Source organism: Gekko japonicus, unplaced genomic scaffold, assembly GCF_001447785.1.
Source record: "Gekko japonicus isolate JY-2015 unplaced genomic scaffold, Gekko_japonicus_V1.1 scaffold823, whole genome shotgun sequence".
Taxonomy (NCBI): domain Eukaryota; kingdom Metazoa; phylum Chordata; class Lepidosauria; order Squamata; family Gekkonidae; genus Gekko; species Gekko japonicus.
In genome coordinates, this window is record NW_015170915.1 from 548,221 (window position 1) to 573,076 (window position 24,856).

Sequence of the window (24,856 nt, forward strand, 5' to 3'; positions counted from 1 at the left end):
GGCCTGAACAACTCCTTATTTTTATATCTGCCGACATAATACAATACAACTCACGCATGACTTACATTTTTTAACTGCAAAGACACTGTTTTGGAATGGAACTCCCCCCCCATGGAACTGCACATCATGCGTGTGATCACCTGTAGTTGTTTTAAAAGGTCTTGAAATTTACCAGAGATTGGGAGGTTTACCATAGAGATTGGGGAAATTCCTAGAGCACTGGTGAACACTGTGCCATCACTTCCCTGCACCGAATTGGAAGTGACATCACAATGTTCATGACACTACCCTTCCCCAATTTCTGCCCCTGAAACATTCCCAGGGTTTGCCAGCAGAAGGCTAGCCAGCCCTATAGTTGCGAGGTAAAGGGTGTTTACAGCGATAGCCCAAATGCAAAGTTCCACCCTCTTTCTTGCCATTAGAAATGAATGTGAATCAGATCTTTTTTGGCTATTGTTTGGCTTTGTCTGGTTAGGAATTTTACCGCGTGAATCTTCTAGTCACTGGTATATTTGTTTTTACTGGCTGCATTGGAAGCCATTTGCTTTTTGGTAAGCCACTTCAAGTTTTCATGAGACTGGCCTAAAAACTTTTAAAAATAAAACAAATACTAAAACAAAGTTTTTTAAAAAATAATCAAATCAGTGGTTTCCCCTTCCTAACATGCATCGATTCCATTGAAAGGTTTTATAAAAGACCATGGAAACAAAGTTTCATTTAAGTTTATAAATATGATGGCTTCGATGCTGCAATCTGATAAACACCTACCTACCTACCCATAATTGTTTCCAGAAAGCAACAAATATTTAAAAAAGGTAAAAGTTTCCTTGCTTGAAAGCCAGTTGAATCCGACTCTAGGGTTGCAGTGCTCATCTCCGTTTCCAAGCCAAAGAGCCAGCGCTGTCCGAAGACGTTTCCGTGGTCATGTGGCCGGCATGACTAAACACCAAGGTGCACGGAACGCTGTTTCCTTCCCACCAAAGTGGTACCTATTTATCTACATGCAATTTCTTGCTTTCGAACTGCTAGGTTGGCAGGAGCTGGAACTAGAGACGGGAGCTTACTCCATCATGCGGCAACTCGGGTCTCGAACTGCTGAACTACCGACCTTCCACAGCCTGCAGTTCAGCGTCTTAACCACTAGTATAAAAAGTGGTCCGCTTGCCATACCTCCTTCCTGATTTATAGATGCAATAAAAAATGGCCCCCATACAATCTGTCTTCCTAATGTCATAATTGCTATGTGTTCGTTAACTTGGTTTCTTTGTTGTACCCTAATGCCTATTTAAAATGTTTGAGATACTTTTTTTGCTGGAAAAGGGTGAGATGCATGGGGGTGGTTTAGTGTAAGTAATAAATCATGGGTTATCAACGGTACAAAGTGCAGTTATCAGAAGACTCCAGGAGAACAGCCTTTCATTTGTTTGTTTGAAAGTGGATGTGGCAAGGCAGTCTGTTTTCCCATGGCTACAGTAAACACAGTCACGATAACCTTGGCTGGCCGAGGGCACTGGGCCATTAACTTGGGTTGGCCGATATTAGAAGACCTGCTTGCCCTATCACTGGGCAAATGCATAAGAGCAAGTTTTAGTGGGCCCCAAATTAGCCAGCATAGATGAGGAAATGGAAATTGGTTGAGCTTAGCCGAAAGAAGTCAATGTGCTTTTTACAAAACCTTTCTCAACTCTCTCTCCAGCAATTTTTGCAAGACTGATGAGCAATGCTCACTCTAAGCTGTGGAGTCTTGTGAGCAAAAATTCTACTTTCTGAGTTACTGGCATTACAGTTGTGAGCCAGCAATTTGGCTACTGCATAAATTACTTTGCCCTCGAGCCATCCTTCCTGAGCTAAGACAAAAATGTGTGAGCCGGAGGCTAAAGAACTGTGACCTAGCTCACACTAACTCAGCTTAGAGGGAACGCTGCTGATGAGAGAAGACAGGTGTTCACCTGTTCAGAGTGGGGGCAACTGATGACCTCACTGGTTGGAATCACAAGGACAAATCCACCAATCACAAACGCATTGCCCTCAATAGGGTTGCCAGGTCCTTCCAAGTCCTTGGTGGTGGACTTTGGGGGTGTTACTGGAGGGGGTGGGGCCTCCCACTTCTTGCCAAAAGGGTCCCTTTAAATGCTTTTGGCAAGAGGTGGGGGGCCCCACGCGAGCCTGCACTCCAAGCTGTGCGCAGTCACCCCTCTTCATCCCTCACTACTGCAAGATTTAAAGGGCCTTCCGGCTGATCGGTGGACCATGTGCTCCCACCAGTTAGCTGGAGGGCCCTTTAAATCTTGTAGAAGGGGTGGCCAGCTGGTTGCTCCTGGGGGCAGGGTCCCCCCACACTGGCCAGCTGGCTGACAGTGGGAAGGAGCCCCCAAAATAGGGGGGGCCATTCGGACCGGGGGTCTGGCAACCCTAGCCCTCACTCTCGGTCCACACTGCTTGCCTTCTCTGATGATATCACTTAGTCAAACCTAACTTGGTAGGTAATGCTGTGAAATTATCAGATTCAATACAAATGAAAACCCGCTGAGTAGTTGGGGGTGGGGATGGTCCTGAAGCTGCAGCAGATTGGGGAAGTACTGACTTTGAACAGTTGTGGGGGGGCAGGGCTATTTTTGGGCAGGAACGCACAGGAACGGAGTTCCGGCTGGCTCCCGAGTTGGCCACGCCCAGCAGGAACTCATTAGCATAATAGGCCACACCCAACAGCAGAAACTCATTAGGATTGGCTACATTAGGGGGGTGTGGCCTAACATGCAAAGAAGTTCCTGCTACAAAAAAAGGCCCTGGGTTTTGACAACAAACAAGGTAAACAGAATAACAAGCAAAAGGTGGGTGTGGCTGGATGAGCACACCTCTGGTAACATGTGGGTGCGGCCTAATGTGCTAATGAGCTGTGCTGTCAGGGGTGTGGCCCAATATGCTAATGAGTTCCTGCTGTTGGGTGTGGCCTATTATGATAATGAGTTCCTGCTGGGCTTTTTCTACAAAAAGAGCCCTGGGGGGGGCATTTTCAGAGATAGGGAGCTTGGGAGAACACAACCTCCATGCTGAAAATCAAAATGGGAAGACATTTGATGCAGCCATGGATGTGGGAACATTCGAAGCAAAGAGGGAATTCGAGAGCAGTGAACCAGAGGAGAGATCAGGTTGCCAACATTTTATTTTAAAAATTCTGGCAGCTGTAAAAGCAAATGCTTTCTAGTGACTCCTTTGGCTGGTGCTGGCCGACATGGTAGGCTGGGCTGGCTCCTGAGGATTTAGCACAGGGTGGAGAAGTTGCATGGGAAAGTGGGTGCAAGTGCTGGCAGTGCCACGCTACTAGCTTTCTTTGCTGCCGCCTCCATTTCCCTCATCCCAAGACAGCCTGTGTGGTTGTAGCTACTGAGGAAGCACACGTGTAAATGCTGCTAATATCTCATTCATATGACAAAGTGCACGATGGCTGAATTGAGTGACCTTGTTCTTTAGTGTACAGGACCAGCCTGAGTGCTTTGGGTACTGTTGCCCCTGCCAAGCTGAGGGGTGTGTGTGTGTGTGTGCATGCTGGTTTATATGTGCTGCAGCAACCAGACAGACAGACAGCCAGTAGGTGTGTTTTTGTTTGGAGCTGCCACCAGGCATACTCCCAGCTGCTGGCCAGCCTGACACACATTCCCCAAGATACTAACAGGCCACCAGCAGGCAGGCATGTGCTTGGAATTGCTGGCCATCCAGAAATCCCAGGCAGCAGTGTTGTGGGCACAACATGGTGCCCCTAGTGGAGAAATGCCAATTACTTTGGGGTTAGATCCCAATATTTTGAGGTTTGGGGCATACAAAAACCATATATCCAGGGCTTTTTTTGTAGAAAAAGCCCAGCAGGAACTCATTAGTATAACAGGCCACACCCAACAGCAGAATCTCATTAGCATATTAGACCACACCCCATGCCTTCCCTTGGGGAGCCCGAGCAAGCCCCCCCCTGAACAGGCCAGGGAAGGCACAGGGAGATTTAAATGCCTCCCCGATCCTTCCAGGGCCCCCCCCGGCCTGCCCGCCTTGGAGTCGCTGGGGGGGGTCGCTCTCCAGGCCTTCCCTCTGTAGCCACACATGCAGAGGTTTTGGCTGTAGTGGGCGTGGCCAACTCTGAAGCCAGCCGGAACTCCGTTCCTGTGCGTTCCTGCCCAAAAATAGCCCTGCCTATATCTATACTTACACACACACAAACACACACACACACTTGAATGAGATAGGCAAGAAGGGAAAAATTGGGCATTATCAACCTGTCCCTGGAGTCAGGGGTCTATCCAGTGGGGCTAAAGGAGGCTGTGGTGGTACCTCTCTTGAAAAAAAACATCTCTGGATCCTACAGATCCTTCCAATTACTTGTCATTTCTGGGAAAGGTAACTGAGAGAGCAATAACCAAGCAGCTCCAGACTTTCCTGGATGACACATCGGCACTGGACCCATTCCAGTATGGTTTTCGCCCGGCCACAGGATGGAGACGGTGCTGGTCACCCTTATGGACAATCTCCGTAGACAGCTGGATTGAGGTTGTCAACTAAGTACCCCTTAATGTGGGGTTCCTCAAGGGGTTATCCTCTCCCTGATGTCATTTAAAATCTACATGCACCCCCTCACCCAGATGGTATGGAGTTTCATGCTGGTGTGTCACCAATATGCTGATGATACCCAGCTATGTCTGTTAATGGGTGGCCGCCCAGACACCGCCCTGCAAAATCTGGCCAAGGTTCTAAAGGCCATGGTGGGATGGTTGAAGAAGAGTCAGCTGAGACTGAATCCAACTAAGATGGAGGTTCTGTGGCTGGGAGGGAGGAATGTCAGAGTTGGGGTGTCAACTTCCCACCCTTGATGGTGTGCCGTTTTTACCAGCACAGACTGCGATGAGTTTGGGCATGGCCCTGGATACCTCCTTACCTATGGAAGCCCAAGTCACACACATCACCATGCTGGCATTTTTCTATCTATGCCAAGTGCGGCAGCTTTCCTGTCTCACACCAACCTAACCACAGCAAATCACGCAATGGTCACCTCCAGACCAGTGTTCCCTCTAAGCTGAGTTAGTGTGAGCTAGCTCAGAGTTTTTTAGTCTCTGGCTCACACATTTTTGTCTTCGCTCAGGAAGGATGGCTCCAGAGCAAACTAATGTATGCAGTAACCAAATTGCTTGCTCACAATTCTAATGCCAGGAGCTCACAAAGTAGAATTTTTGCTCCACAGCTTAGAGGGAGCATTGCTCCAGACTGGATTACTGTAACTCGCTTTACAGTGACCTGCCCTTGATACTGATCCAGAAGCTTCAGCTGATCCAGAACGCAGCAGCAGGAGTCCCGACAGGAACGCCATGGACAGTGCATACTCAATCTGTGCTCCATCAGCTGCACTGGCTTCCAGTGGAGTACCAGGTCAGGTTCAAGGCCTTAAGCCAGAGTTGTCAAACTCATTTGTTATGAGGGCCGGATCTGACATAAATCTTTGTCAGGCTGGGCCATGTGTTCTGTAAAACGTAATGCCAGGTATTGGAGACAGAAACTGTATAAAGGACAGCAGCTGGTAAGCTCTGAGTTGGTGTGTCCTCTCTGCAAGGCCCCCTGGGGTGGAAGGGGGTGCAGAGGAAAACCCACAGAGGCGGATTGGAGAGGCAACAGTGCAATGCTGGGCAGATGCTCCCACGATGCTTGTTCTGCTGTGCTAAAGCCATAATGGAGTGGCTCTGCCCACTCCCTCCTTTCAATCAGTTGTTTGCAGGTTGCATAAGAGCCCTGGACGGGCCAGATCCGGCCCCTGGGCCTTATGTTTGACATCCCTGCCTTAAGCGGTCTGGGACCAACATACATGTGGGACTGCCTTCTCTGGTATGTCCCCCGAAGAGCGTTACACTTTGCTGAAAACAACTTACAGGTAATCCCCGGCCCCAAAGTCATCCAGCCATCCTCAACCAGGGCCCAGAGTTTTTTCGGCCTCGGCCCCAGTTTTGTGAAACTCTCTGCCAAATGACATCCATGCCCTGTGGGACCTTATGCACTTCTGCAGGGCTTGCAAGGCAGAGATGTTCCGGCAGGCCTTTGGTTCAGGAGAGCGATGGGCACCATCTTGGCTGGCACTCCCTCCCTCCTACTCCCCCCACTCCCACTCATCCCCCTACAAGATAGGGACACAGTTGTAATCGGAGGTACTAACGCCATCTGAATACCATAAACTATGAATTGTTTTAACCAGCTTTTAAATTGATGGTATTGTTTAAATATATGTTTTTATTATCATTGTTCATTGCTCAGAGCCCTGAATACTCAGGGATTGAGGAATTAATAAATCCAAATTAATAAATCACAGAATCATAGGCAGCCTAGACAAAGACTCTAAGGTATGGGAAGCTTTTAGAATGCTGTTAACTTTTAAGTTTAAAGAGCCTGCCTTGAAACAGCCCAGCAAGGGCATGTGCAGGGCTGAGGGAGACAGGACTGTATGCTAGCACCATTTATTTGTATTCCTTGTTCAATCAGTTGCTGTACAGAGTATGTGTGTAGACTTTTCCTTTTCAATTAACCTTTTTCTATTTTAAATGCTGGTAGTTGCTCTCCACACCACACAGAAACCCACTGTTTAAACATACTAAAATGGGACCCAGGGGAAGGGAGACGGTTGGCTGCTAAATCTCTGTTACCCTGGCATGCAAATACAGTATGCTGTCCTCACGTTAACTAGTCATTGGGTAGTGGGAGACACAGGCATTAGGTGGAGTCTTTAAACAGCAACATGGAAGGTAAACTAGGAGTGTTGGCCCTCTTGGTGAAGATTTCTGAAACTGACCCACTGGTGACAGTGTACTGGAGGAGCATGAAAATCCCCTCTCAGAGTTGGGCAGACTCAGAAGAGCAGTGTGTCACTGAATGGGGACTTGGGACAATTGCTGAGTGCCTAAATGCCTTGAAGAGCCAAAACAGAATCACAGAATCATAGAGTTGGAAGGTCCTCTAGGGTCATCTAGCCCAATCCCCTGCAGAATGCAGGAACTTCACAAGAATCTCCCCCCCCCAGTGACCCCTGCTCCAGGCCAAGAAGATGGGGGGGGACCTCCAGGATCCCTGGCCAAACTGAAGGTGGGGTTGTGAGTCAGCAGGGCCTTTCTATGACATGCCTGGTGCCCCTTTGCCCTCTGGCACCTTAAGTAATTGCCTAGTCTTGTGTGTATGAGCTTCAAGCATGTGCACCAAGTGAAAATGCTGTCACTGACTTAAAATATTCTCGCTTTTCCTCTGGCAACCACGCACATTTCGGACTTTGGTGCACACACAGAGACACAAAATTCTCATAACTGACACAGAGCTCCAAAAACTGACAGTACTATTTTTTTTCAATGGACGACTGGCAGAGCTAGTGGGTGGAAGAATTTCTACATGTGTATGTGACTCAGAGTGTGCATGTGTGCTGGCTTATGCTGTGATGGGTAGTTTAGCCTGCTTGCTTGCCTTATCTTGAACGCTGGCACTCCAAGCTACTCTCTGTAGCCTACCTGCATTTTGCCTTGTGCTTCAGTATTGCCTGGGTCTTTTATGATTTCTTTCTGCATGTGTGCTTCTGGGTGCCTGGCATTCTTTGGGTTCTTCCAAAGCAGTGCTTCTTGCAAATGAATCATCTTCCAAACAAGCGCAGCTGCACTTGAAAAATGATACCCACCCATTTGGCAAATATAACAATAAATTCCTGCCATATGAATAGTTTGAAGGCCATATGCAGGACAGCCATGGTACTAAGGGTTACCATTCAGTTGTTGTGACTTGTGTGTGTGTGTGTGTGTGCCTGGAAGTCATGGTGACTTCTGGCAACCCCTAGTGGGGCTAGGACGATTCAGAGAGGTGGCTTGCTATTTCCTGCCTCTGCATCCCAGCCCTGGTCTTCCTTGGAGGTCTCCCATTCAAGTACTTGCCAGGGTCGGCGCTGCTTGGCTTCCGAAATCTGACGAGATTGGGCTTGCCTGGGCTATCCAGGTCAGGGCAGTTGTTACGACTTTTGATGTCTATTATCAGATTTCTGCCACTTAGTAGGGACAGTGTACCAATCATGAAATGAGGGCTAATTTGGGGTTAGTTTTGCTTACCATAGTAAACACGATTGCACCCAGCACAGCATAAATAGCATGCAGCCACGGCACCTATCAGAAAGAAACAGAGAAGACAGAGGGTCAGCTTAATATGCCAAAGGTGGAGAGACTACACAATCCGTTTTGGAAACGCTGGGTGTCCAGTTGCCTGGAGACGCTCAATATGCGGCAAGGCTTGATTGATCCAAAGTAAAAATAGAAGGCAGAACAGGGAACAAGTGAGCATAAGACAAAAGGTCCTCTCTTGTCTCATTAGTCTGGCTTCCAGCCACAGGCTGGTGACCAAGTGTCACTAGATAATGAACTCACAATGCTGAACTTGATGGATGAATAACTTGGAATTAATGATAGATTCAGGTGGGTAGCCATGTTGGTCTGAAGCAACAGAACAAAGTTTGAGTCCAGTGGCTCCTCTAAGACCTTACAGGTCTTAAAGGTGCCACTGGACTCAAACTTTGTTCTGGGAAATAAAGCTCTTTCTTGAACAGGACTACTAATACACGTGTGTGTGTGTGTGTGTGTGCCATAAACAGGTACTGTGCAACCTACACAGAGGCCATTAGAGCTTGATATGGGGTAATTTTGGTAACTGCTTGGCTCAGGTATAAATGACTTCTGAAAGGGTTGAAGAGTTAAGAGAACTTTTCTTAATCATTCTTTTTTGGTGCCTTGATGAGATTTCTGCCATTGGCAGGATCCCAAACTATCCTGTCTCATGAGCAGGGCTATTTTTGGGCAGGAACGCACAGGAATGGAGTTCCGGCTGGCTCCTAAGTTGGCCACGCCCCAGTAGGAACTCATTAGCATAATAGGCCACACCCAACAGCAGAAACTCATTAGGATTGGCGACATTAGGGATGTGTGGCCTAACGTGCAAAGGAGTTCCTGCTACCAAAAAAGGCCCTGGGTTTTGACAACAAACAAGGTAAACAGAATAAGAAGCAAAAGGTGGGTGTGGCTGGATAACCGCACTCCTGGTAACATGTGGGTGCGGCCTAATGTGCTAATGAGCTGTGCTGTCAGGGGTGTGGCCCAATATGCTAATGAGTTCCTGCTGTTGGGTGTGGCCTATTATGCTAATGAGTTCCTGCTGGGCTTTTTCTACAAAAAGAGCCCTGCTCATGAGGGCCAGTTTACACCTCTGGGTACCCCACTTGATTGGTCCCAGTATATGGCTGGAAGCCCTGTAATGCAGCAACTTTGAAGCTCAAGCAGGCTGCCTTCTTGGTCAGGAGGAGGAGCACCATGCTGAGGAGCCCCATGGAGCCCACCTTCAAACTTTACTGAAAAGCTTTACATTAGATATTAAAGTTCTGGCCACAGCGTTTTATATCTGCAGCGTCAACACATATCTGCTGCTAACGCACGAGTTATCTCTTGCCTGATGGATTTCCATACGTGAAGCAGCCTTCAGCAAGATCCCAAGCCTCAGCACTTAACTTCACAAACAATTTTTTCTATTTTCTTGCTAGTCTGCTTGTTGGTGACATTAAGTCTTTAGTCAGACAGTTTCCACAGTACATTCTTACCACTCTGAAGCTCTGTGGGAAAGAGGAGGCTGAAGTTGGTTCCTTATTCGCACTTCCTTATTCATTCCTTATTCGTTACTTATTCGTGCAGTCATTCAGAAACACTAAGGAGAGTTGGAAAGCTCTGAACCCCAAAATAAGGTCTGGACCACCACATATCATATACCCCCACATTCACAGGACTCTCCCCTTCGAGGGGACATATCCTGTATCCTGCTCCAAAGCACAGTTCTGGTAGGAGGGTGAAATTATCTGCAGGAACCAGAGAAAGCCATGGATGAATAGAAGTGCTGGAACAGGGAAATTTGACACTGTGGAATCAGTCTCAGAATCTGCTTACAGCTTTGCATGTGTCGTGGTGTTTGCTACCAGCAATTTACAAACTTAAGGACAGGGTGATGACTTTCAGATATGAAGAAGCAATTGAACACCTGCACTTTCACAGTGCCACAAGTTACTCTTTTGATGGATGTCCTCCTTCCATGCTCAGTAACAAAAAGCTTTTGGAAACTCCAAACAGTACAAAATTCTGCAGTCAGGATGCAGACTGGAGTGGGTAGGGACCGTTATCACCTCAGTTTCATCTACACTGGTTCCTGATCTGTTTCCAGGCCAAGCTCAAAGGTGCTCGCATTGACCTTTAAAGCTCTGTATGGTTTGGAAACAGCGTGTTGTGGTGGAAAGTGTCATCGAGTCACAGCTGACTTATGGCGGTCTCTTGTCGAAATACTAACTAGAAGTGACCCTGCTTCGCTTCTGATATCTGACAAGATTGGGCTCGCCTGGGCTATCCAGGGCAGGGCTTGGGACCTTAAGACTTCTTTGTTCATCTGGTGTTCCCTCAATGACCCCCCCTTCCAGCTCTGTTTTTTTAGTTGCTAGGTCTTTGGGGTTTCATATGTGTATTTTAGTCATGGTTTTAAACGGGCTTTATGATTGTTTCAACGTTTAAATTCTGGCTGCGACTTCTCTATAGAAGTGGGTCTAGTAGCCTCATCGCGTATATGCTGTATGAATCCCCCCTATCAGATTGGTTGACAGGTGTTGAAGGAAAAATTACTCTCATGGGGCTCAACATGGATGATCTGACCCATCTTTCAGAGAAGTAGGTTTTTGGCATGATTAAACAGAGATTAATCGATATAGAAATGCAAGAACTTAATAGGCTTGCCACTGGGCACTGTTCCCCCATTTATTGGGGGATCTCTTTTAACATGTCGCTTGCAGAGTATTTCTCTTGTTTGATTGATCCCCACATTAGAAGGGTGTTCACACTGGCCCTTTTTAACGTGCTCCCCTCAGCTGTGTTATATGGGAGATTTAAAAAAACACTGTTCTCGGATAGGTTATGCCCATGTGGGCTAGAGGAGATTGAAGGAACGGACCATGTGCTTCTGTCTTGTAGACTTTACCAGGATTTACGTGCCTATCACCTCGATCCTCTACTGCGATTCAATGCTCCCTCTAAGCTGCGGAGTCTTGTGAGCAAAAATTCTACTTTCTGAGCTAATGGCATTAAAGTTGTGAGCAAGCGATTTAGCTGCTGCAGAAATGAGTTTGCTCTGGAGCCATCCTTCCTGAGCTAAGACAAAAATCTGTGAGCTGCGGGCTAAAAACCTGTGAGCTAGCTCACGCTAACTCAGCTTAGAGGGAACACTGCTGCAATCCCTGGAGGGCAAATCTGAGGAAAGTAAGATTAGGAACCTTCTAGCCTCAAACAGGGTTGATTTCATCGAAGTGGTGGCAAACTTCCTTTATTGTACATATAGGAGGAGAAGTCTTTTCTGTCAAAATGAGTAGTTAATTGTTTAGTTTTTCTTTTCCTTTCCTGTATCCCTGAACCTAGGCCACTGCTGTTAGGCCAATAAAGGTTTGTTGTGCTGTTGTTTGTTTCATAAGATCCCGCTTTCAATTGTTAACCACATTGGTGGTCCTGACCAGTGTTCCCTCTAAGCTGAGTTAGTGTGAGCTAGCTCACAGTTTTTTAGCCTCCAGCTCACACATTTTTGTCTCAGCTCAGGAAGGAGGGGCTCCAGAGCAAACTAATTTATGCCGTAGCCAAATTGCTGGTTCACAACCTTCATGCTAGTAGCTCACAAAAGTAGAATTTTTGCTCACAAGCCTCTGCAGCTTAGAGGGAGCATTGGTCCTGACTGGGAAGAAAGGTGGAGTATAATTTCTGTTATTAAATAAATAAATAAAATAACCTGCCCAGCAGGTAGAAGCTGGTGAGAAAGATCCCACTTCCTATTGTACATCCCCATGGAAACCAAGGGGTCAGCAGTTTATATCTGCATGACTGAGCTGGCAGTGCAAAGCAAATGGGGGCATGAAGGCAAGCCAGGTTGGCTTGATGTTGCATAACAGGACAAATTCAGAAACATTGTTGAATTTGCTTTGGGACTTGAAATCTGAGAATTATCAGCAATGTTGCTGTCCCCTCCTTGGACCGGTTAATATTTAAGATAAATGTATGCCAGGAATGTGTTATATTCCCTGCACCATTTGATAATATCTTGTTTATACGTTATTGTTTGTACATTACTCTAAATGATAGCATCTAGGGTTGCCACCTCTGGGCTGGAAAATTCCTGGAGATTTTGAGGGCGCAGTCTGAGGAGGACAGAGAGACCTCAGCAGCAGGTACAGTGCTACAGAGTCCACCCGCCAAAGAAGCCATTTTGTGCCAGGAGAACTGATCTCTGTTATCTGGAGACAGGGTATAATTCTGGAAGATCTCCAGACCCCACCTAGAGGTTGGCAGCCCAACTATCCAGTCATAGTCTGACTTTCTAGCCATTATCCTACCCTACCTTGTAATACAGAGTTAATTAATTTAGAATAATATATTGAATTATGGAGGGTTTAGTTGATCATGTAGAAAAACTTTTCTACCAGAAAGTACACATGGGAGATCACATGATTATACGCGTAGTCTCCCTCACACACACACACACACACACACGACCAGTGTTCCCTCTAAACTGAGTTAGTGTGAGCTAGCTCACAGTTTTTTAGCCTCTGGCTCACACATTTTTGTCTTAGCTCAGGAAGGAGGGCTCCAGAGCAAACTAATTTATGCAGCTGCCAAATCACCTGCTCACAACTTTAATGCCAGTAGCTCACAAGGTAGGATTTTTGCTCACAGGACTCCACAGCTTAGAGGGAACATTGCACACGACACACACTATACCAGTGTGGTATAGTGGTTAAGAACGGCGGACTCTGATCTGGAGAACCAGGTTTGATTCCCCACTCCTCCTCCCCATGAAGCCTGCTGGGTGACCTTGGGTCAGTCACAGTTCTCTCAGAGCTCTCTCAAACCCACCTTCCTCACAAGGTGCCTGTTAGACTGTAAGCCACTTTGAGACTCCTTAGGGTCAGGGCTTTTTTTCTGGGGGAATGTGCCAGAACAGAGTTCCAGGACCTCTTCAAAAAAATTCTTTTTAAAATGTTTAAAAGTCCATGAGTTTTCAGTATACCGCTTGAAAACTTAATTTCCCTCTTGAGAGTTCCGGCACCTCTCCTCCCCACCCCCCAAAAGCCCTGCTTAGGGTTGGTAAAAGCAGGGTATAAAAATCAACTCTTCTTCTTCTTCATTCCCTCCCTCATGTGTGTGTGTAAAAACTTCCAGCACACAGAAAACTGAATGTTCAAAGAAGAGAGGAGAGCCTTCTTCCTGAGATGCTAGTTTCCTGTGAGTAGCTTCCCACCCCCATACACGCAAAAGCACCACATAATTGTCAGTTCTTCCCACTTTGTACTCACCTAACTTGAAGAGGTACAGGTGTGGACCAGGTTTCCTACATTGTTTGCTGTTCGCATAAATGGGGGCTGAGGCCAGGGTTTGGATGAATTAGATAAGAGACTACCCTTACAATTTGTGTGTGTTAAGTGCCACCAAGTTGCCTCCGACTCATGGCGACCCTATGAATCAATGTCCTCCGAAATGTTCTGTCACAGAACAGCCTTGCGCAGGTCTTGCAAACTAAGGTCTGTGGCTCCCTTCACTGAGTCCAGCCATCTCCTGTTGGGTCTTCCTCTTTTCCTGCTGCCTTCAACCTCTCCTAGCATGACTGCCTTTTCCCAGTGACTCTTGTCTTCTCATAACATGACCAGAGTACAATAGCCTCAGGTTTGTCATTTTAGCTTTTAGGGAAAGTTCAGGCTTGATTTGATTTAGAACCCGCTTACAAGGATTTTTGGTGGTCCACAGCAATGCTCCCTCTAAACTGTGGAGTCTTGTGAGCAAAAAATCCTACTTTGTAAGTGACTGGCATTAAAGTTCTGAGTGAGCGATTTGGCTACTGCATAAATTAGTTTCCTCTGGAGCCATCCGTCCTGAGCTAAGACAAAAGTGTGTGAGCTGGAGGCTAGAAAACTGTGAGCTAGCTCACACTAACTCAGTTTAGAGGGAACACTGGTCCACAGTATCCGTAAAACTCTCCTCCAACACCACATTTCAAATGAGTAATTTTTCTTCCTGTCAGCTTTCTTCATTTTCCAACTTTCATACCCATACATAGAAGGAATACCACAGTATGAATTATCTTGATCCTGGTCTCCAGTGACACATCCTTACACTTATGAGTCTTTTCTCGCTCCTTCATGGCTACCCTTCCCAGTCTCAACATCCTTCTGATTTCTTGGTTGCAGTCTCCCTTTGGGTTGACTATGGAACCAAGGAACATAGGGTATTTATGAGGGGCTTATCAGGAGTCTCTTCCTGGCTCATACCCACTGTTTCACTGTAAGCAAGCTTCATTAATAAGTGCAGACCAACCCACCCCATAACTATGAGACATGGGAAAAGAGAGAGAGAAGAGTCACCTGCAAAGAATTAAACTAAATAATGTGTTGACTGTATGCTTGTATGAGACCTGAGATAGTACACCCTACGACAGGAGTTGGCCGAGGGGGGATATGGCCTGTGTTCTTTTATTTATTTAATCAGAAAACGTATATGACGTCTCTCCAGAGAACCTGCTCAGTTTCCTAATGTTCCTAAGAAGACAAGATGTACTCTGGGGAGCTGTGTGCGTCATTCAGAATTGTGGGCTTTCAGCAAGCCGGAAACGCCACTCCCAGAAGCACTTGTCTCCCGCCCAAATGGCTATCTTCAGCCCCTGTTCCTCTTGGATACTAATTGGTGACGCTGATGCCAGTGCAAAGTGCAAAACTTTTATAATGAGCTTTCAAAGTTCCATTTATTCTTGAATATCAGGAGGGTGTGAACAAAAGGCAAAGAAAGGTTCTTTCAGAAGTCAGATAATCAGTTGCTCTAAATGCCTCCAGCTCATAGAAGTAAAGGAAGATAGGGGAAGCCTGACCTCAAGCATATAAATCAGGTGCACAGTGATTAATGGCATGCTTCCTTTGCTTGGCGAACAGTTCCTAGAGTTGCCAACTTTGGCTTGGGGAAATTCCTGGAGATTTGGGGGCAGTGTTTTGGGACGGCAGAATCTGGGGAGTTTGAGTTAGTGTGAGCTAGCTCACAGTTTTTTAGCCTCCGGCTCACACATTTTTGCCTTAGCTCAGGAAGGATGGCTCCAGAGCAAACTGATTTATGCAGGAGCCCAATCGCTCGCTCACAACTTTAATGCCAGTAGATCAGAAAGTAGAATTTTTGCTCACAAGACTCCACAGCTTAGAGGGAGCATTGCCCTCAGCAGGGTATAAAGGCCATAGAGTCCACCTTCTAAAGGAGCCATTTCCTTCAGGGGAACTGATCTCTGTAGTCTGGTGATGAGTTGTAATTCTGAGAGCTCTCCAGGCCCCACCTGGAGCTTGGCAAGCCTAGCAGTTCCCAGTATCTCACATGCTCTTGATGATGAACTGCAGAAAGAAAACTCTTTGGTGGGAATGGCTGAGGGATCCCAGTCTCTCTCCCCTCCTTGGCTTTACTCCTTGTCACACGGGGTTCTTGCCTGGTGAATAACAGCAGGTCAAGAACAGTCAATAGTCTACAACCCAGTGCCAGACTTTTCAGATGCCAAAAGAAAACAGTGTGGAAATAGAGATGACAATAAAAAAAACTGTATAAAGCTTGTGGGAAGAGTCTGATCAGAATAAAATAATAACATTATGTATGGGGGACGGTAAATAAGAAGCCAGGGCAAACCTGTGCTAGTTGGGCTTCTACTAGCTGCTGGAGAGGTTTAGTGGGCAGGGATGTACGGAGCTGAGACGGAAAATCCAAATGGCATCTCCCAAGGGAAGAATGCCCTGACCCGGATACCCCAGGGTAGCCCGATCTCATCAGATCTCGGAAGCTAAGCAGGGTTGTCTTTGGTCAGTAAGTGGATGGGAGACCAACCAAGGAATACCAGGGTCACTAAGACAGACGCAGGCAATGGCAAACCAACTCTGAACGTCTCTTGCCTTGAAAACCCCACTGGGGTCGCCATAAGTCAGACTTGGTGGCAAAAGGGGGGGGGGAGAATACGGGGTGCAATCCAAGTGGAAGTTCTCCCATGCCGCCCCTAGCCTAACCTGCCTCACAGGGTTGATGTGAGGATAAAATGAGGAAGGGGGAACTAAGCATGCTGCTCTGAACGTCTTGGAGCTAAGGGGGGATAAAACATACCAGAGAGCCACCACAAGTAGCTTTAAGCCAATCCGTGTGGCAGCTGTTCCCGTGCCATGTGGAACGACCAAGCAGCCGCCGGTGCCATGTGGACTGATATAAAGTGTGGTAGCCAAAATGTACAGACTGGCCCTCAGTTAACTGGTCCTAAGAAAAGAGACTGCAGAGGGGTGGGATGCAGGTCAGTATGCACAGGGGTGCCTATGAGTTCCCAGCACCCCCCCCAACAGCCATGTCTCTCCCCTCCCCCCTCTCTGTGCCATTTTTAACAGTGGGTCCCTAGGCTTGCCAGGTTCCTGGTGTCAGCTAGCTGCCATAACTGTGTTGTCTACCCTTCCCTCTTCCCGCTTTGCTTGCAGCTCAGCAGCTTGCTGTAAACATGCCAGGGAGCCGTGGGAACTAGACGCCGTTATCATTCTGGCCTTGTGCATTAAGGAGGGCTTGGGATCCACCTTTGGTGTGAATTTTTCTGCTCTCAGGAAACCATGGGACTCTCCCGCTCATTATGTAATCACCCGCCGGGAGTATTCCCGCGCACGCTCGAAGTTCATTTGCTTAGCTAATGGCGTTGCCCAGCTATATGTATTGGGATGTTCCCGTCTTCTAGTTATTCCTAACAATAATCCTGTGGACATGGTACCAGTCTTGTACACTAATAAAGCATAACGCTTCAGGAGAAACGTGTGTGAAGAGTTACTTGCTGTGGAACTTGACACCTGGTTGGGGCAGGAATGTGAGTAATGCGACTTACATATTGGAAAGGAAGCATGATGGCAAGGATGATCCCGCTGAAGAACAACACCATCAGCATCACAAAGAGGACTCCCTGGCAAGAGGTGAAGTCATACTGTAGGCAAAACAAAAGACCATTATTGTATCGGTGCACACTGAATGGATGGCATTAAACACTCACTAACTTCCAAGCATAAGATGTACAGACAGGCTCATACATTTTTGGCAGACGTTGGCTACTAGATCTGTATTCCGGACTTGGCACGCCTACTTCTCCAGTTTTGCCGCAAGCCCCAGATCTTACAGTATCCTGGACATAAAACAAGTTCTGCTCCATCTACATTTAACTATAAGCTCCAGTAATCTCTTCAGCACCAAACGAATTATCTAATTTATACAAAGTTAGATCAGTAGTCTATCTAGAACAGTATCGATTCTGTCCAGCAGCAGCCCTGAAAGATAGCCCCACTAAGTGAAGAAGGAAGGGTTTGAAGCTGGGACCTTCTGGAGATGTTAAATGTGTAGGATTGCCAGGTCCCTCCTGGCCACCAGCTGGGGATGAGGGGGGGCTAGGGTTGCCAGATCCAAGTTGGGAAATGCCTGGAGATTTGGGGATGGAGCCTGGGGAGAACAGGGACCTCAGTGGGCTACAATGCCATAGAGTCCACCCTCCAAAGCAGCCCTTTTCTCCAGGGGAACTGATCTCTGTAGTGTGGAGATGAGGTATAATTCCGGGGGATACCCAGGTCCTACATGGAGACTGACATCCCTATGAATGTGCTCTAGAATGTTCACTCTGTGGGTCTACCATTGAGCTACAGCTCATAACCAAGACAGTGGGGCTTGAGTCTGGGACCTTCTGAAGTCTCTACCACTGTTATTTTATTTCTTTAGAAAAAATTTAATGCCACCTGTCGAGGAACCTGCCTAAGGTGGCTTACAAAATAAAAATAATAAAAGCAAAATGTTAAAAGATATGAATTAAAATCCAGTATTAAAAACCCAGCCCAGCATGAAAACATAGACCATAAAAACAGACCACCAACAGCTTACAATAGTTTCCAGGCTAAGATTGTGTTACAAGAGCAACACCCTTAATTTGAAGCTTGGGTGAACAGAAACATTTTGGTCTGGTAGCTAAAAGAAAGCAATGTCGGTGCCAGACAAGCCTCAAGGGGAAGGGAATTCTGTAAATGTGGCGCCACTACCGAAAAAGCCCTGTCTGCGGTTTCTACCCACCTTACCTCTGAAGGTGGGGATGCAGAAAGCAAGGCTAGTGAGGCCGATCTTAACTGGCAGGCTGTACAGCATGGGAGAAGGCAGTCTGTCAGCTATGCTGCCGTGGGGGTTGGGATGCTCAGTCAGAGTCTGTGTAAATTGCTTTCGCATTCCTGTCTATGCTTTGCGCTTATCTATAATGATGTGCAGGTGGGAGTGTGTGTTGTCTGCCTTTCCAGGCAGCCATGGGAGCCGGGCAGTTCCCAGCTTTACCTAGAAACAGTTTGCTGGCTTTAGCCCACGCGCGGGAGGGTGCCTAATTGGCCAGCTCAGTGGGGTGTGTGTGTGTGCATATGAATGCCCTATATCTTATTATGTCCAAGGGACAACTGCCAGTCTTAACAGTGACTATTTTAATGCATCTATAGCTCTTCAATAAAAGTATAACCTTTCTTGAAAGCGTGTACTCCGTTGTTGGCTGTGGGTTCTGACAGTCCTTTGAGTACCCTGGCCCTGTTTAAGACTTTAAAGGTAAGAACCATCCCTTTGGATTGTGCCTGGAAACAAATGGGCACACACTGCAGATCTTTCAGCACTGGGGTGCATTGTCCACCCCACGTACCTTTCAGTATTCTTTTAAAAATTCACACGTTGCATTTGTAATATCATATCTTTGGTCTTAGCTGCCGCTAACTCCCCATCTCCTCGCTGTCCTTGTCCGTTGAAGCAATCCTTTAGACATCAAAAGCCAGCAACTCTAGGTTCTATGGGTCAGGTTTCACAACCATGGTAGAGGAGGCACAAGGAACTTGCCACTTTTAATGCGTATTCAAACAGGATTCTGATACATGTGCACATCCTGGAAAGTGTTTGCCCTTCATGGGCAATATCATTAGACGATTTACAAAATAATCAATAAATGCATATGGGCTTGCTAACCAATTATTTTTAAAAAACCTCCAAACAGCCAAGTTAATGATCTCGGTTTTGGGCCAGTTGCCAGAATATGAAAGTGCAAGGTCCATGTTTTGTATGGTTTGGTTTTCCTTTTTAAATTTTTCCTTTTTAATATTTTAATGTCTGTCCTCCCTTTTAAAAGTTCTACCTAGCACCCCAAGAGAAAAGATGGCATTGGGGGAGGGGCCGTGGCTCAGTGGAAGAGCCTCTGATTTGGATGCAGAAGGTCCCAGATTCAGTCCCCGGCTCCAGTTAAAAAGGACTAGGCAGTAGGTGACGTGAAAGACCTCAGCCCGAGACCCTGGAGAGTCACTGTCAGCCTGAGAGGACAATACTGACCTTGATGGACGAAGGGTTTGATTTAGTATAAGGCAGCTTCGTATGCATGTGTGACACTGGTGCTAGGTTCTACTTCTGGACTGGCCAAATACTGCCCAAAGAACAGCAATTTTCAATTTCCATAAATGGCAACCTTAACCATGTACAGGAGCATCACAACACTTTGGTCCACTTTACCCCAGTGTGTAAGATTCCACCTTTGACAGGGCCCGGCAACTTGGGACCTTCATTTGTAATGTACGATGAGCTTCCATGAGTCTACTTTCAGATTTGCTGACTAATGCACTTTCAACCCCCTTCCAATGCACTTTAGCGATTGTTTGCAAGAGGATTTTGTTGTTTCACACAGTAAAATCCAGGCGCAAAGTGCAGTGAAAGTGGGTTGAAAGTGCACTGTCTAGTGTGTTTGAAAGCGCCCTGAATCTGGACCTGAGTTCTACCTGGGTTTTCCACCTGATGAGGACTTTTCTCCTTTGAAGGAGAGTTCAAACACATGGCATTCTCCACACCGCAACCTGCTCTGTCCATGCAGCAGTATGAGCAAGGAGAATTGTGAGGTAGCAGAATGGTCTGTACTACTTAGGGCTGGCAGGTACAAGGAATCCAAGTGGCTGTGTGGATCACCACAATTTGAGGAGAGTGGCCATGCAGGATGAAATGGTAAGCATGGCTTGTGCCCAGTGCCGACTACCAGAACCGCCAAATAGCTGCCTGGGTCCAAACTGAGCTCCAACAGTGCTGACAGAGCCCTGGGGCTCATCTTCCTCCGGGCTGCCAGTGGCACAAGTCAAGGGATCTGCTTGGGGGCAGCAAAATGCCTTGCAGCCTCCCCTGGTACCTGATCAGATTATAGGTGAGGGCTATGCTTACACACGGGGGACCACTAGGATTTCCAGGTACCTTCCTCCTGCCAGTGGGGGGATTTTGGGGGTGTTCAGGGGGTGGGCGGGGATGTCGGGGATGCGCTGATGTCACTTCCAGAAGTGACGTCATTGTGTTGGTGACGTCAGGGCAATACTCTACTTTTTGGGCAAAACTCCATGGTAAAAATGCCCAAAAGGTAGAGCATCACACCTGACATCAGCAACGTGATGACGTCACTTCCAGACACGCTGCCAGCCCGTTGCCAATGTAACGCAGGGAAGTCGGTTTGGGGGGTGGGCTGACGACACTTCCGGAAGTGACGTCATCACGTTGGTGACATCGGGGGTGACGCTCTACCTTTGGGGCAAAACTCTATGGCTTGTAGCCATTTTCACCATAGAGTTTTGCCCCAAAAGTAGAGTGTGTAGAGTGTCGCAGGCTGGAGCCCGCAAAAGTGGGGGATCCCCTGCCTCAACCAGGAACCTGGCAAGCCTAGGGACCACTGTTAAAAATGGCATAGCCAACCCTCAAGCCTGAAGTGGTACAGTCCACTGTGTCATCTCAAGATTCTACCACCTTCTTTCTACTGCATGTGTAGACCAGACTGACCACCTGCAGCCTGAAGTGTTAAAGTCCAGGAATAGTTTTACAGCACTCTCTGTTGTTTATAGACCAAAGGGGTGTCTTCTTCCTTCCCAGCTGTATCAGTTCTCACAAAGTTAGACGAAAGTCCTTGAATTACACCTGACTCACCTTGGTCTGGAAACTGAATATGGTCACGGAGAGGCATACCAGTGCCGTGATCCCGAGGCACAGAAGGACTGACATGGTGTTGTAGTAGCTGCACAAGGAATAATGAAACGAAATTAAGGCATTTTCTATTAGATCCATCACTGTGCAAAGGAGAATGCAACGCAGCTAGAATAGTAATTCTCAAATGATGCCTTGGGAGTACACTGATGTACCACAAAAGAGCTGCTCAAATGGTGTGAAAGAATTATTAGCTATTGTGCTGCAAAAGGCAAAATAAGTAACTGAAGGCTCCCAGGAACTCTAAACAACTGCTCGTGGATCTACTGCTCCTCATTCCCGTCAACTTCCACTTGATATGGTTAATTCTGTTCATGAGGTATAACTAGATCATTCACAACACTCTCAATTCAGGGATCTCGCACAACAGTCAGGGAGATGTGGGACTAGGGAAGGGGAACAGGGTGAAATAGCACCACTCTAATGGCCGAACATCACTTTCAGCAGGTATTAGAACTATAGAGTTTTGCCCAAATCCTAGAGCGTCCCCTCATCATCATCATGCCAGCAATGTGACATCACTTCCAGGTATTTACCAGAAGTGATGTCACACTCCTAGTGTGGCACCATTAAAAACCAATTTCCTCCCACAGGCCTGCTGAGGGCTGAAAAGGGTGAGCAGGATTGGTACTGAATATCAAAGTGAAGTGAATTTTCTATATTGTGAGGAGGCAGGCTCAGCGTGATAGCTTAACACATGAATATAAGAAGCTAGTTTACACTGAAGGTTGTCCTACAGTTAGCTTTAGCTCTACAATTATTTTTCCAGATTTTTTAAAAAAACACAATGCAGCCGTGGGGGGTAGTGCTGTAATTTAACGACAGAGATTAGCATTGGGTAGCAATGGGAGGCAGGAGCAGCTATTTAAATGTTTCCTCTTGCTATTTGCACACCTTGAATTGGGTGTAACTGTCTCAAATGTTTTATTTCCATTTCTCAGAGGCATACATGAGGACTACACAGACAAAAGACAGACAGGACTTCAGAACGTCTTGTACTGCGAGGATCAACTGGCAAGCAATTCTCATGTATTGATTTTCATCCCCAAGCGCACATTCTGCCCTCTTTTTTAAAAAATGGGGTACTCAAAACTGGACAGAACTTTCCAACTGAAATATAACTTCCATGATTATGCTGCTTGTGGGATACTTAGACATCCTGTGCCTACACAAGGTTACTCAGAAAGTAAGTCCTATTGATTTCCATGTGACTTACTTTCGGGCAAATAAGTTTAGGATTGCAGCCCAAATTGCACCTGCTGATGGTGGGTTTGTTTGTTTGTTTTTCTTTTCCGCAGCAGTAAAACCTCCTTGCTCTGCTCTGGTCCTTTGGATCCTGTGACCAAGTAATGACTTTGTTTATCGCTCCTCCCCACTGCATTCCTTGTCCCACCATCCCCACTGTCCAGCCATCTGATAAACACCAAACAATAGAAACCCACATGGCTTCTCTGCAAGGGATTGTTAAAACCAGAAACAAAGGGAGAGTTGTGTGGAAGCTGGACAACAGAGAGAAGTGCAAAGGAAGCTTCTTTCTAGCAGCATTCCTCCGCTATCTTCACTGCAAATTTGGAGCGCCGCTTCGAAGCTCTCCTGCTGGGAAAGACAGTCGAGAACCAGGAAAGTTTCTTTCCATCCTTGTTGGTCACTATAGCCCCTCCCCTTGTGTAATGTATTCAGCCTGACATGCCCGGACTTGCCCGGGCTGGCCAGACACAACTCTTCAATAGCTTCATGTCCAAAGACAATGGGTCCGTAGGATCCTAGCCGGCCCTATCGGTGGGCCAGCTTCTCAGCCGGGAGACCAATGGTCACCCGGTTACTGTAAATAGCCTATCGGGAGTAGGGGGTGTGTTTAGGTGTACTTGGTGGCGGGTTTTCTGAACGTACATAAACCAGCCTGCGAGCTGGTCCAGTAGCCGCATATTCTGTTCATTTTGCAGAACAGGCAAAGCCTGGAGATCCCTCAGAATTACAAGTGGTGTCCAGATTCCAGAGATCAGCTCCCCTGGTGAAAATGGCTGCTTTGGAGGGTAGATTCTGCAGCATTATACCCTGCTGAGGTCTCGACCCTCCTCAAACCCCACCCTCCCCAGACTCCACCCCTGATCTCCAGGAATTTCCCAACCCAAATCTGGCAAACCTACCTGTAGAGCATCCTCCAGCACAGGCTGGAACATGAAGGCAAGGACTTCGTAGGGTTGCCAGTTCTGGGTTGGGAAATTCCTGGAGAATTGGGAGGTGGAGTCTGGGAAGGGCAAGGTATAAGGCCACAAAGACCACCCTCCAAAGCAGCCATTTTCTCCATGGAACTGATCTCGGTCATCTGGAGATCAACTGTAATAGTGGAAAATCCCCAGGTGCCACTTGGAGGCTGGCAACTCTATTCATCAGAAACAATTCCTTAAATCAGCATATACTGAAGAGCGATGACCAGCTTTTCAAAACCAAACCAATTTTTCATAGATTTAATTGTATTTGGGTCTCTTTTCCCATTTAAGAAGAAAGAGAAGATACACAGGATTAGATTTATAATCAAACGAGTTTATTCTTTACCTGGACTGCATTTGAGAATTAGGAAGAACAAATTTCAATTAACCTGGAAATTAAAGAATATGTTTTGGGGTGGGTTTTTTGTCATTGTTTTGCTTTATTCATCTCATAAAAGAATATGCCTTCACTCTCAGAAGTGGAAGAGAGAATGAAAATTCTATTGTACTGAACGCAAGTTTGTTTTTTTCTGGGGCCAAATCAAAAAGCTGGTTTTGACCTTTAACCTTGCAAACAGCTTGGATCCAGTTAACCTGAAGGGCCACTTCCATCCACATGAGACTGCCCGGGTTTTTAGATCGACATGTGGATCCTTATTGCAGGAACCTGCATTACCTGACATACAAGCGTCGAGGACATGTGGGAAACTGTTCTTGGGTGCCATTCCTAATTTACAGAACTCCTTTCTCCAGGAAGTATGAAAGGAGCCATCCTCACAGGCTTTCTGGAGCAATCTGAAAAATACACTGTTCTGGAGAACCTTTGAAAATAGCTGCTTGTTTGCCAGTGCTGGTCAGATCATTTGGTGTTGTTTTATTTGGTTGTCTTGATTTGACGTTTTGTTATTCCTTTTAATATTTTTGGTAGCTCTCCTTTTTAAAACAGGAAGACAAGACATGAATCTATTAAATAAAACAAAATCTCATGCAAAGAAAAATATGGGAACTACTTCTGGTCTGGATTTGACCTATAAAGCTGTGAACATCCTTGGACCCAAATATCTAACAGACTGCTTGCCTCTATATGAAACTGCCCAGCAACGGAGATCATATGTCTACTTCTCCATATTCCCCTTCCTTCAGAAGTCCGTTGGGCAGGCACAGTAGACAGGACCTTTTCAGTGGTGGAATTCCCTTAATAGAATGTCATCCTGTTCTGAGTTACAGACAACTAGTCTTTTTGGTTTTGTTGGTTCACTTTGCTGCTTTGAATTACTGTTAGTTTTACTATTTTAATTTTAATGTATTTTTATGGCTATTTATTGCTGTTCCCTGTGTATGATCAGAGTTGCCAGCACTGCCTCGGCAAATGCTGGGAGATTTTTGAGGGCAGTGACTGGGGAGGGTGGAATTTGGGGGGAATGTGGCATCACTTTTGGGTGACCCTCTAAGCATTGCCTAAACATCACCATGGAATGGGGTTGCCAACCTCCAGGTGGGGACTGG

The 24,856-nt window shown here is 46.6% G+C and overlaps 1 protein-coding gene across 1 annotated transcript in view; it reads right to left on the reverse strand.

Annotated features, from left to right (window-relative positions):
* Positions 1–24,856, reverse strand: part of FAIM2 (Fas apoptotic inhibitory molecule 2) — a 78,358-nt gene that overhangs the window by 5,523 nt on the left and 47,979 nt on the right. Inside the window, exons 9-11 of the mRNA XM_015418738.1 lie at positions 21,084–21,171; positions 16,972–17,067; positions 8,103–8,156 (exon numbers count right to left, since the gene is read on the reverse strand). Coding sequence (XP_015274224.1) covers positions 8,103–8,156; positions 16,972–17,067; positions 21,084–21,171 — 238 coding nt within the window. The remainder of the gene's footprint in view (positions 1–8,102; positions 8,157–16,971; positions 17,068–21,083; positions 21,172–24,856) is intronic.